The sequence below is a fragment of the Pelodiscus sinensis genome, chromosome 25 (assembly GCF_052426305.1).
Source record: "Pelodiscus sinensis isolate ZL-2025 chromosome 25, ASM5242630v1, whole genome shotgun sequence".
NCBI lineage: Eukaryota > Metazoa > Chordata > Testudines > Trionychidae > Pelodiscus > Pelodiscus sinensis.
In genome coordinates this window covers 18749906-18764050 of record NC_143076.1, presented here as the reverse complement: position 1 = coordinate 18764050, position 14145 = coordinate 18749906, and the positions used below count along the sequence as shown (strand labels likewise).

General features: G+C 42.2%; 1 protein-coding gene across 3 annotated transcripts in view; it reads left to right on the top strand.

Annotated features, from left to right (window-relative positions):
- Nucleotides 1-14145, top strand: part of CADM1 (cell adhesion molecule 1) — a 344772-nt gene that overhangs the window by 314393 nt on the left and 16234 nt on the right. Inside the window, exon 10 of one of the 3 annotated variants that reach the window (XM_075909409.2) lies at nt 9572-9625. The exons of the other annotated variants lie outside the window; for them this stretch is intronic. Coding sequence (XP_075765524.1) covers nt 9572-9625 — 54 coding nt within the window. The remainder of the gene's footprint in view (nt 1-9571; nt 9626-14145) is intronic. 3 annotated transcript variants of the gene reach the window in all.

Here is a 14145-nt window from a genome sequence, read left to right as displayed (position 1 = left end):
ATATGCTCTAGCCCCCTAATCATTTTGGTTGCCCTCCGCTGGACCCTCTCCAATGCATCCACATCCTTTTTGTAGTGGGGGGCCCAGAACTGGATACAATACTACAGATGTGGCCTCACCAAAGCCGAATAAAGGGGATCTTTTAGGTATCTGAAAACTGCTATCATAAAATATTTGAAAGACTTTTGTCCCCCTTGATTTTACTACATCTGCCAAGTCATGAGCTTGAGATTGCATTTCCTTAGAAACCATTGGTGATTTTGGAAACATCTGAAATTGTGCAGGATGTTCGGGGAATACAATATGACTTGGTGTTGGAGTAAACCAACTTTTTTATTTTATTCTTCTTTTTTATTTTTCTATTTACCGATGTGGCGTGATGCAATCCTAACAGTAGGGAACTGTGTTAAACCCCCTCAGCACATGATTTTAGATAACTTGATTCCCCTGATACTTGATCAGTACTTTCCAGCCGGATGCAAGAGTTGGAGGCACTTAGCATTTTAATTCCTCTTGGTGTTGAAGCAGACATAAGAAACTAAAAAACATTATGGGGATGCCATACCTCAGACATTCGGGATCTGTATAAGAAAAGAATCGTATATCCACTTGCAGGATACCTAGTTCAGATAATACCCAAAACTTGTACTAATGTAACTTTTACACCAAGAAGCACTTGGTTTGCAATACATTAATCTACAGATGAAAGAGGTGTCAGGTTTGTCACAGAGAAAACTTAAATGACAAGATGTGCTAAGCAAAGCAGCAATGACAGTCTTTTCTGCCTTAAAAATGAATCTGAACTTCTCAATACGTCCCTCTCAAAGGGTTCTTTCCCTCGGAAGACTCCTGGGTTTCTTTCCAAGCTTGTGTTGCTGGAGTGTGTATGGGGTATACCAGATGTTTATGTATGTTGGTCATTTGTTCTTACCAATCTGAGTGAGCATGTACACGAATGGTTAGAAATGCATGGGCATGATATCAAACCAAATGGATTTCCTCCAAAAAAAACCCACTTAAAATTGATTAAAAATTTAAATCCAATAGATCAGTATTAAAATATATAGATGTGACCGTAAGAATGGAATTTAAGGCTAGTGACGCATACAAAACTACAATCACGGAAAGGTTTTTTTGAGTTATTAAACTTTTTGGAGTGTATCCTAGAGGCCTGGGAAAGAGGAGCCATGTGTGTCTGTGCGTGTGCGCACAAGTGTGAGTGCGTGTATGCATGTAAAACAATAGCAAACGATACCCTGCCATTCCTGTTTCCTCATGGTACAGAATTTGCGGCAGTAATGCATGAGTGACGTAAAGCACGAACTTTATTAACTCTTCTGTTTTTAAAAATGAAAGCTGAACTGTAAATTTTCTTGTGCGTTTTTTTTTCCTTTCTCTGCACTGTTCATTATCAGAACTCTAATAACAGCATGGTCATGGCTGGCCGTAGTGCTTGTGTTTCTGCTGCACTGCAATAATCTGGTTCTACTGAAATTTTAAAAAATTACTTTCCCTTTTTTTTTTTTTTAACCTCCTGGTGCCAGTGAGGCCGATGCTCCTCCATGCATCTTGAAATCCCAATTCCCTGCATCGATAGAATTAATGTGAGGGCTGAACATGGAATAGCAATGGCAAAAATAATTAGAAAATCTTCTAACCCCATAGACTATAGAGAATAGTCTTTGTCCATTTCTTCCCCATCCGCCAACATCTAAATTTATTTCCTTTAACATTTTTTGATCAATGGTAGGCCTAGGAGCTTAGCCTCGTAGGCCATCTACCTTTTAAGACACTTTGTATAACTGTCCCAACTCATTTTACCTCCTATATAAATCAAGTGTCTGGAGCTGCACTTCTGTTCACAATACAATGTGTTGCCACTAAAGATAATATCTGAACTTCATAATTAAAGCCCTGCAGATCTGCAGATAGCTGCTTTATATCCACATGTATCCGCATCTGCAAATATGGATGCAGCTATCCGCGGCTCATTTTTGCAGGTACAGATGGGGATACAAATTTTGTATCCATGAGGGGCTGTATTTACAATTTTCCCAGGTTCTTACCTCTAGTTAGTTTTAAACAAGCCCTAAAACCATTTAAAACTTATTTAAAAATCCATGCACATTGTACTTCACTACAAATGGCATATCCATCCTACATGTGTACCTCTGTGCACATATTTATCTGAGTACATAAAAATAACATTCAAAACCTGCCATTCAATCAAGGGACCCTGCTAAAAGCATACCAGTGTTTTAGCCCACCCTTTAGAGACTAATGAATGAAGATGTTTTAGATGCCATTTTATCTATAATATTTAGCAAGGGAGCAGTGGGTTACAATTTTAGTGCAGACAGACCTCCCACGAATACTGAGAAAAGGAATAGGGTTGAAAAAAATCCCTAAAGCTGACAAAGCAGGAAGACAGCATTACACAATGAAATGTCTGTGATGCCAAAATCTGATTTGAGGGTGGATGAGGAAAAATATCCAACTGAAAACATGTAGGTGTCCATACCAGCTAAGAAAGAGACTAGGTAATTAACGGCACAAGAGGTTTTATTTTTCCTGATGGTGATGAGATAAAGGACCAGTGTGTTAAACTGTTTCCAGAAGTCACCCACTCTGAAAATCTGGGTTGAGGGCATCCAAAACTGAGGCATCCAAAAGTACTTCACCACTTTTGAAAATCTTGACCATAATAAACAGTGCAATAAATAGAAATCTCACATTGGCTTCTGTATTGACATAATTGGGCAACAGAGTGTACCTAATGGCTACTTTTGCCATTTAAAAATCTTCCCTTTAATGTATAACCCTAATAGGAAATATAATGATTTAAACTGTTATCTTGCAGATCCAGATTTTTGGGGCAATTAAATAAAGTGTCACAAAGAGCTCCAAGTACCTTTGAAGATATTTGTTGACTGGTGTAAAATGATTAACATAAAATAGAGCCCATAATTTGGTACTCCACATCATATAAGGAAAGAAAATAATTGCTGCTTTAAAATAGAGATAACTTATGGAACAATACACTGTATTATTTTGTCAATATAAATCTAAATAAATATATGGCATACTACAGGAATCATTTAAACAGTAATCTCTATCTGAAAGAGATGCAACTTGTAACTTGATATTTGTACCTTTTTAAGTTTTATTGTTTGGCAGCAAAATTGCATCTGAGTGAAAAGTTAACTTTCATTTATTTAAAGAAGTTGTAATAGACTTAGCATACATTTTAATCAAAAATGAAGAAAAAGGACTTTAATAGTCAATATGAAAGTTTAATGAGAAATCAAGAAGTAATTTACCACATATTTAAAATGCCTCGCAACAGGTTTTAATACTGTTCGGTGACATTTTTGAGTGTACCAGGTTCAGGTAGAAACTGAATGGCTGAATTGTTAAATTTCCTTTTGAAAAAGATTCTTTGCTTCATAAAAAATGCAACATTGCCCTTTTTTCATTATTGAGAAAACGAAGTTTCCTTTAAGTGAAAGAGAAGACTGTACAGAAGCAATTTTAGTGAGATAAAAATTGAATGGCTCCTCTTCAGAGCACAGAGTTCCATGTCCAATTCTTCTGCGAGTCAACTCTAATTATATTTATACAAAGATGATCATATTATAGTAAAAAATGTGCCGTTTCCTGAAATCTAACAGTGGTGCAAAAACAAATTTCTTGCCATTAATCTAAATGGTTTCCTACGTTAGTAAATAATTCAAGCAGTAGATTCCAGTTGACATGATGTATTTTAAACACTGTCATTGAAAATGACAGTTTCAGTTTAATGAGGGGTATGTTGACTGCTGCTTTCTAATGGAGAAATTTTGCATATCAACAATATTGAATAAACAACTTCATCTTTATTATTTAAAAAATTCCCCTATACTCTCTTTCCTAAACTCTATCTCCATTCAAAAGAGAGTTAATCAGTAAATACAAGCTCTAAACTCCATTTTTGCCATTCCTCTGTCACCACTATCTTTATAGGAGCATATATAAAAAAATATGATGTGCACAGGCCCATATAAAAAAGAGGGACTGACTTCCTGAGATTTGCATCTACATGGTTAAGGTACACTTTTATTGCTCATTTAGAATTATTATTTGAATAATAGTAACGTGTCTTTAATTTCTGCAAGAGAATGCTTTCAACCAGTGGAATGATTATTTCTGCTCATACAGCCAAGCCCTGTCAACGAAGAGCAGCAATCTGTTTGTCGGCAGTTTTTAGCTCATCTGGTACTGCCCATGCTTTGCCCTTATCCATGCACACCCAATGTGCTCAGCTAAAGCAGTACCATTTAAGTCTGAGCATTCACTCTTTGACATCCAGTCACTTCCAACAGCAGGTTTTTGCAAGTACCAAGTTACTTCATTACGGTGCATGTTATCCCTTCGTTAAATAGGTTTATTTGACCCTCGGTGTTTTGAGTTGCTTTGTTAAAGTGGGAGCACACACAAAGTAGGAAAGAAGGAGATTGTCATCACAGAATTAAATTTTCTTTGGGCCCCATCAAACCCTCAAAACAACTTTTTTGAAACAAACTAAAAAAAGTTATGATTGTACATACCGTAGCTAGCTGGGCTGTAGCAGTTGCTTCCAGTAGCTTTTAGCATTTAAAGGTCGCAGAGGGGTTTATCCTGCCTAACTGCTTTATCAGCTTTGAGGATATTTTTCCACAAATAGATCAAGTTTTGAAATTAAAAAAGAAAATCATTTTCCATATCAGATTTTTGTCAGTGAAGATATAGCCTGCAATCTGCTTGTCCAGCCGCTAAGCAGTTTTGAATTGTGTTCTTTGAGTGATTGCACATGTCCATTCTGCTGTAGCTGCACGCCTCATACACAGTTATCCAAGATCCCCCCCCCCCCCCCCCGTAATAACTGTTGGGGCAGCATGTGTGCCATCAACTGTCTCATGCCACCGCGTACAGGTACAAAGGGACATGCTACCCAACAAGAAACCCAACTTAGTTTCTTCCTCCTGCTAATGACATTTGTTGGCGCTCCGATCTTTGTATTTGTAAGGCCACATCTATACTTATGCACTTGGAGATTGATCTTCTGATGTTCAATTTGGCGGGTGTAGTAAGGACCCACTAAATCAAACGCCGAGGGCGCTCTCAGTCAGCACTGATACTCCGCAATTTGAGAGGAGGAAGGGAAGTCAATGAGAACATTTGCTCCCTTGACCTCCTGCTGTGGAGATGGCACCAAGTTCAGCTTAAGGTATGTTGAACGTAACTGGAATTGCATAGCTTAAGCCGACTTTCCGGGTTGAGTATAGATCTGGCCTAAATCTTCTTTTAGTGTATGTGGTATGTGTAGAAGTCGTTTTTAGGGTAGTGTAGTGTTTTCGATTCAAATTTACATAGAAGAATAAACTTAGGACAGTGTTTTTTCTAGAGTGGAGTTCCAGGAGTAGTAAGGAAGAATCTTTTTCCTGGCTTCAGGGCCTATTGTCTACATAACAAGTCTATGCCAGTGAAAGACCAACATTCCAGCTGCCTTAAGTATCTGAGTGAGAAGTGTCACGTTTGTAGAAGGTTCAAACCCCGCTTGAAAAAGGACAGAGCACTATTCAGTACTGGTGGCTTCTTCTCTGTGGGTACCCCTATGCCCAGCCTCAGAGCTGGCTTCCCTGCTGCCAATAGGGTCAGCGCCACCATGATCTGAAGTAACGAGTCTTCTTCAGACTCCAAGGACAGATCACGTGTTTCTCAACACAGGCATGCCACATTGGGATACCTGCCCACCATGGAACTGGTCACAGCCACAGCTCTTGAAGGACCATGTAACGGGGTCCTGCCTCCACATCAGTGGCCCGTTGGGACCTCTAGGGGCTTCCTTCTATGTTCTAGAGTCTAGAGTCTTATCGCTCCCTTCCACGTCTGCTAGATGCTGGGAGCATCTGTAGCAAGGTCACAATCTTCCCTCCTCCAGTGTCATGAGGTGGAGCCCTGCATGCTCGGGAGGAATTAGAGGGACCTCCTCAACAACTCTCATCTGCCTCTTCTTTGTCCCTTAATGGGGGTGATAGTGACTGACTCTGCTCTGTTTTCTGATGATTTCAGGGCTCCCTTAGAATTGAGGAGGGCTGCCACTCTGTGTCTCCAACCAGAAGAAGTATGGGTAAGGTCACACAGAGGCTTGTGGACACTTTAGCCTCTGGAGAGCCCTCTAGGATAGTTCATAAGGTTATCCTGGAGCCTGTCAAGGTTTTACAGTAGACCCTCCCCTCCCCTCCCACAGCCAGCGGTGGACCCTGAGGCTTGAGCAACGGCTTCCGCCATCACTGTGCACGTCCGTCTTGGGTACAGTCATCAGGTCTTCCCCCAGAGGCGCAACACACCACTGAAGGCCTCACGCTCTTCTCTGATAAGACCAATGAGAGACTTCATCGTCTTGAGGATTCAGGGGTGACACTGAAGTCTCTGGCAGACTTACAGGCGGGAGGGAGGGGAAAGGCCATTCCAATAACATCAGCCATTCTTGCTGCATATCTGGAAGTCCTCCAAAAAGAGGAGCAGAACTTACAAGAGGGATCTTCCTCTTCCTCCTTGCTCTTCTGCGGCTGAGAGTTTTCTAGGACGAGTTGTGTCCTCTAACAGTCAGTTTGACCTGTTGGTTGAGAACAGTCCTCTCAGCACCATCTTTCCCCACACCAATTCTTGCCATTCAGCTATCCCGTTTCCTAAGTGTTTGTACTTGCATCACCCTGGATCAGTGGAGCTGAGATGCACCCTTCAGTTTATGCCTGTGCCCTGTTTCCTGTCACTTTTCAGGGACCACTCTCCTGAGAGCACCTTACTTCAGGAGATTCAGTCTCCTGTCCTTATGGAGTCCATACAGGAATTACCGCATCATATAGAGGGGAGGGATTTTCTCCCCATTACTTGGCATTCCTCATCTTAAAGGCAAAGGGGGTCTTAGACCTATTTTAGATAGAAAGCAGCTATACAAATTCATAAGGATAAGACCATTCTAGATGGGTTGCTCCAGCATTTGTTCTTCCTTCCTTAGATCCCAGGGACTGATATACTGCTCTTGATTGAAGGATGCTTATTTTCAGGTGGCGATTCACAGAAAGTTTCTCTGATTCGAGGTTGAGGGATCCCACTAACGGTTTGCTGTGCTGACCTTTGGCCTCTCAGCAGTCCTTTGCTTATTCACAAAATGCTTGGCTGTAGTAGCAGCAGTCCTGCGATGGCCAGGAATCCGTGTACTTCCCTACTTGGATGACAGGCTAGCGAGAGGCCGACACAGGTCTCAGGTACTCCATAGTGTAGCCACTCTTCAGCCTGCTTTCAATGCATCAGAGATCCTAATCAATACAGAGAAATCTATCCTGCCATAGAATGAAGAATAGAATTCCTTGAAGCAGTCTTGGAGCTACGGAGCTCCAGTCAATCCAAGTCATTGTTCTTGATCTGTCACTGTGGTTCAGAGTTTCTAGGAGGCATGGCGGTGTGTACTACCTGATGCATATACCAGGCCACACCTTAGAGAACTATAGGGCTAGCTAGCCTCAGTGTACTCACTGGCCTGTCGTTATATGGTCCTGATGGATCTACTATCTGTTCAGAACATGTTCTCCTGGGCAGAGGGAAGAGAATATGCAAATGTTTACAAGTGAGTTCCCTTTTGCTCCCCCCTAAGTCACTCACTCTAGTCACAGATGCATTGGATCTAGATTAGGGAGCTTACATAGGTCCCCTTCAGACTTAGGACCTTTGGTTTCTTCAGGATCTGAATCTCCATATAAATCTCGAGGCGCTTCAGGAGATCTGTTGGGATTGCATGACGTTCCTTCAGCATATTGAGGGGGCGGAATTGGTTCACACTCTGAGATGTTCTAAGTAAACAGACTAGGGGGAGCCCATTAGATCAAGTTATGCCAGGAGGCAATCCTCCTTTGGCACGTCTTCATCATCACCAGTGTCAACCCGAGAGCTACATACCTTCTAGAAGTTCAGAGAGTGCTGGTATATTGCCTGAGCAGGCAATTGGCCGATCACCACAAATGGTCTCTTAGCCTAGATGTGTCTGGGTCCATTTTCATCCATGAGGGCAGGGGACTGGACTCGATGACCTCTTGAGGTCCCTTCCAGTCCTAGTATTCTATGATTTTCCAGCAGCAGGGAACTCCCTAAGTCGGCCTATTTACAACAAGGAGCAAACAAAAATAAGTCCTCCTTTTTTATCCTGAGCAAAGATTCACTGACAGAGGTATTCTTCTCCCCCTGGTCAGAAGGCCTGTTGTATGCCTTCCCTCCAATTCTACTCTTGCCCAATGTCCATACCTGATCATAGAAGTTTAGGGTTGGAAGAGACCTCAGGAGGTAATTCTAGCAAAATTCTGCACAAGTTATTCTAATGCAGATTGAACCTCCTGGGCTGGCACCCATGGGACCTCGCTGGTCCCAAATGAGGGAATTGACAGACCATGTCTCCTGTCCCCGAACCCGCCACCAGCTCCACTTTGGTTCTGGCCAGCCCCCTACCACCGGCCCCACTAGGCTGCCAGCTCTAGCCCCACTGCCACTGGCGCTCCTGTGACTAGGCTTCTTGTCTGGGGCTCTCTCGTCCAGAAACATCCGTGGCCCCGCGGAGTGTGGTTAGTTGGTGTTGGCTCTTCTTTGAATAGTGTCATTAGGGTTGCTGCACCATAGATGTATCTGCCTCCCTATGCTTCTTCATGGAGATTTTAGATAACAGAGTCTTTTTCTTCCTGCTTGAGTCACCTACGGAGAAATGGACATGTGCAATCGCTCGAAGGGGGAAAAACCTGATACCTCACTCCCTGCAACTGTTCTTCGAGATGTGTTGTGCATGGCCATTCCACGACCCATCCTCCCTCCCCTTTTTATCAGAGCCTTCCTCGTAGGAAGGGCCTGACGGTGGTTGGGAGTCAGCATGGCCCTTTATACCTACGTGCAGCGGCACAAGACACCAGAGAGTACTCTTGCTGCCGTTAGGTACTTCTGCGGGGGAAATCTCCCAATGCCCGTGCATGAGGTACACACACACGCAGTGGAATGGACAGGTGCAACACTCCTCGAAGCACAGCGGTTCTGGAAAGGTAGGTAAATACAAGATCTCCCTAAATTGATAAAATGCTGTTTGTGTCAATGTGGGCCAAGGCTTTCCATTTGTATTGTAACGAGAAATAAAATTTTACATACACACATATGCGTAATCTAAATAGAACTGTAATAAAGTGATACATCACACCACTTGACAGCTAACAATCAAGGCCTGGAAAAGGGTTGGGTTTTTTTTTTTGCATGCTGTTATGGATGAGTGATTTTGAACATTCACCTTCATGTTTCATGTGTTTTAAACAGTGTAGACTGAGGAATCTTTCTGACAGTCTATCAGTATTAAAGTAGACGATTGGAGAACTGCATTTACAAGCTAATCTATTCAAACCATCCAAAGGTGGCAAGTGACTGACTCGCTTCTTTTTTCAGTAAATCCATCCTCTATTGTTAAGTGTATTGTTGTTGTCCGTTGAGGAACATAAAGAAAAACGAGTTTGTTTTTACTTGTAAGGCTTTACTCAGTTGCCAAATTCCGCAGAGGAACTGGACTATGGGGATCTCACAGGTAAGGGCTAGTAATAGGTAAAACACTGCTGCGTTCAATCTGTGGATACTGCTTCCCCTTTGATTTATGCATCTTGGCCATTTTGCATTGCACAGTTGCTGTCGTGTAGCAGTTAATCACATATAGAACCCTGTCGTTTAGATATATATACTTGTTTTCTGCTTCTCTCTTTTTTTAACTGGCATGCATTTATGTATCAACATATTTCAGAATGGGGGCAGGGAAATTTATGCCGTACAATGTGTTTCATATTTCAGGTTGTCTAACTGCTACTGTAAGTTCAGTGGCTTGAAATAATGTTTTAATCCTCATTAGAGAATGGTTCAGTTGAAATTTTGTTACATTTGTTAAACCATTCCGGATGCTGGATTGTGTGAGCGTCTAGAAAAATGCAGCTTGCACTAAATCTAGCCGGCCTGCTCCTTCATGTAGTGCTGGGAAATTGTCCTGACATGATTATTTTAAATGGGGACAGAAAGGGCCAATCCTTCTCTCACGCACTATAATGTAAATTAATTAGATGCTTTGAACCCTCTTTTCACAGCAGACTGAGCAACTTGCACAAGTAGGTTTTATTGCCGGTTCCCAAATGGAGGCATTACTATTGCAAATTAAGAAACAAACATCTCTTCAGCGGGTGATTGAGGGTGGCGGATGTAGTTGAAACAGACACCAACTATGTATGTTAAATCACTTGATCTCACTGATATGCAGTCAGACATGGAACCTCCCCGCTCCCCCAAGGACTCTAAATACTCATAATTTAGTATCTGTTTTTGTTGCTTCACTTTAAATTGTTCATTTTACTGAAGCATTTTTATTTGTGCAGCCCCATGAGGCTGCCCTGAGTGCCACATCGCGTGTGAACTGTGTGTCACCGTGTCAGATTTTCAAATCGCCAAGCCAGCAGTGGGTTCCCCCTCAGGCATCAAAACGGGACTCTTGCATGATATACAAAATTATGGAGACGTAAGGCCACATGGGCTATGTCTACACTGGCGGCTTCTTGCGCAAGAACACATCCACTTTGCCATGTGTGAGATGTGCTTTTGCGCACAAGCATCCATGGCAGTGCGGACGTTCTCTTGCGCAAGAAAGCTCTGATGGCCATTTTAGCCATAGGGCTTTCTTGCGCAAGAAACCCCTGCCGCACGTCCACACTGCCCTCTTGCGTAAGAGCTCTTGTGCAAGAGGGCTTACATCTGTTAGAAAAGAGCATGACTCTTGCGCAAGAAGCCCTCTCCTACCACGCTTTACTGTAAATCTTCTTGCGCAAGAGCAGGTGGGCAGTGTGGACGCTCTGTGGAAGAACGACCGTTCTTGCGCAATAACCCGCCAGTGTAGATATAGTCATGAAGTCCTGCTTCCATTGTGGGAAGCATGGCAATCATTGAGGGCCCAGCTCCAGAGACCACAGGTACCTGGGAACAGCGCTATCCAGAAGCATCTTCTTGATTTGATGCTGCTTCATTTTGTAGTATAAAATCGGACTTTTTTTTTTTACCTTTTATTCATAGAATGCTTTGCTTCATTCCTAGTAAACTTATCTGCCCCTGTGTGTGTGTGCGCGTGCCACTAGAGTGTACATTGCCCAAGAAGTTAGTAATTGTTTAACTAGTGTGCATTTCACCAGAATAAGACATCCCACAAGCTGTACAACACTTGTAAACCCCGGCAGTGCCGATAATGAATCCGCAGGCCTGAATCAGCCCTGATAAGTAAGATGTACCAGGTGTTTATGATGTACCACTGTATGGAGTGGGAATGATTCTTTTGATTTTGCTAGTTAGCTAGAAGCAAAAGAAATGCCTTTCACAGATGAAATGAACAACGTAGAGGAATTCCCTAGTCAAATGGCTGAAATGAATCTCTTCCATCACTGTGTGGCTGCTTTAAGTTGAGCTGTGTGTGTCTCAGATTCCTGACTACAACACAAACTCTCAAACCGAGTGCAGCAGGCTGTTAAGGAATGCGGAGAGCTTACTGGCCCAGGGACGAGGTAACAATTTGGTTTAATTTTGCTATTATGCTTCTGATGCAGCCAGTAACTCATTCTGTCTAGAGAGGCACTGATAGGGTGGCATATTTTCTGCTGGTAGGTGTGTTTTTTTCTGTCTGAAGCTTAAAAAAGTAGGGCAAAATTTTCAGAAGTCGTCATAAAAGCCATCGTGAACACATCTGCTGCCCATACCAAGCAGGTGAGAAAGTATCCTGTTTGCAGGAGCACATGTCCATTGGGTACATTTTTACAGATATAAAAGGCACCATGTGTTTTGAGAACTTGGGCTGTTTTATCCATTGTGCATGTGCGCAGAGATGAATGCCACCGTCTTCAGTCATCGACATCCCTTCATGGTAGAATAGCTCATCCTTTTCCTTAGCTACAATCCAGAATATGCTAACCCCTTGCTCGAAACTTTGAGGATATGGCTACGCTGCAGTGGAACACCCGGGGCTGGCTTGGGCCAGCTGATTTGGGCTGGAGGGGCGTGAAATTGCAGTATAGATATTCTGACTCAGGTTTCTGGGACACTGCGAGAGCAGAAGCTCAAGCCCAAACCTCAACACTGCAATTTTGTAGTCCTGCAACCCAAGCCCCAGCAAGCCTGAGTCAGCTGACACAGGCATAATGTGGGAGTTTGATTGCGATGTGGACAGATGGGCCGTCTGTCATTCCCAGAAGGTCAGTCAGCAAACCCAGGCTCTCTGGTGGACAGTAGGTGAAAGTTTCACAGTTGAAAGCCACACACTGTAACTGCCGAGTCTCCAAATTTCTAGTTCGAAGGGCTGTGATTGTATCTCCTTTACACTAACGTTGGAAGATGAGCATTTTGGTGGCTAGCCAATATCCAAGCATGTTGAGCTTCCAAAATGAATAGCAGCACCTTGAATTGCATCCCAGAGTTGAACAGGCAGCCCCTCCAGACAGCATGATTAATGAGCTATGGCATAATTAAATGTGCTAGCCCAGCAACAGGTTTTGTTCAGCGTGCCATTTATTTCAGACAGTCATGTCCTGCCAAACAAGTCCCATGGGACTCTCCCAACTGTACAGCTACATAATCCATCTTGCATCCACATAGTTAGCTTCCAGTGGTCTGTGAGACTTTTGTGGACTCAGGTCCATATGACTCCTCAAACATTTGCTCTGCAACATAACAAGAGCTTATTGCTGTGATGGAATTTTTTGTATGCTCACAGGAACACTCATTGAATTCCTCTCACCTCTCCTTCAACCTCTCTTTGGTACCCTACAGTGCCAGGGATATCATATCTGTAGTCTTGTCAATCCCATGTCACAAGTGCAAACAATTTTTTTTTTTTTGCTTATTGTAATAATCCAGTTAAATTAATCCAGTACATTGCATTTTCATTTCTCACCAATCCATTATGGTCTTATTTTTCTCCACAGTGTTGATACACAACTTGTAAAACACTGAACAATCAAGGAACAGCCATGTAGCCTCTGCCTCTGGTTTGATTAGCTAATCAAAACCTGATTAGCATCTTTGTTCAAGGGGGATGCTGATTAATCAATTACTATTGATTGTAAGCGTGGCTTCATTCTCTGGCAGAGAGATGTCTGAAGAAACAACCAATAAAAATTGAGCAGCTGTCATAGTGATTAAATTTATTAGAACAAGATACATTATTTTTTATGAAGCTATCTTGAAATGGGTCACTGCAGAGAAGCTTATTGATTGAAGAAGGATGAACTCCTTGAATTTCTGTAGTTTAAGTTAGAGACCAAATTCAATTATAATACAAGACAAACAGGTTAACACCGGTCTTAAACAGTCCATCAATAAATTAGAGTAGGTGTAGCACACTTAATGCTACATTCTTGTCATGAATAATAATATCATCCATTGCTACTGCATCTCTGTAGCAATTCCAATGCTTCCCTATTATGGCCAAACATGATGCACTTCTCCAAAATAATGACGGGCACAAAAAAAAAAAACCCAAATCTGATTTCTGCTTCAGCTACCGCCATTTTCATAGGTAGCTTGATAAAACCACAATGCCGGTTGGCCAACTAATGAACTTCTGTGAACAGCATATGCAGTTTGGTCACTGGTATTTTTAGCCTTCTTATTATTAGCAGAAATGGATTGGCTTTTTTAACTTGAAAGCTACACCTTTTAGACAGTATCATCTTCCAAAGCACCTTAGTGATTTAGCGGCTGAAGTTCCATTAACAAATGTAGTTTAGGCAAGGAGCTTAAATCTCATAGAAAATCAATGGGCCATAGGCTTCCACGTTGCTCTTGAAAAGGGAACTTTGTCTCCTAAGTCACTTAGGTACTTAACTTTACTTTGTAATAGTCAGATGTTCACTGGGTTTAGGGTTTTGGGTTTTTTTTTTAAATCACTCGTTTTCCTTTCCCTGTCACAATCAGTGTACTGAAAAAACATGAGTGTAGTATGGTAACTACAAAGAGACTTAAAAAGAAATTGTCCCATGTCGTAGCTTAAAAATTAATTTCCCCCTAGAAATGGAAGTGCTGCTAAGAAAT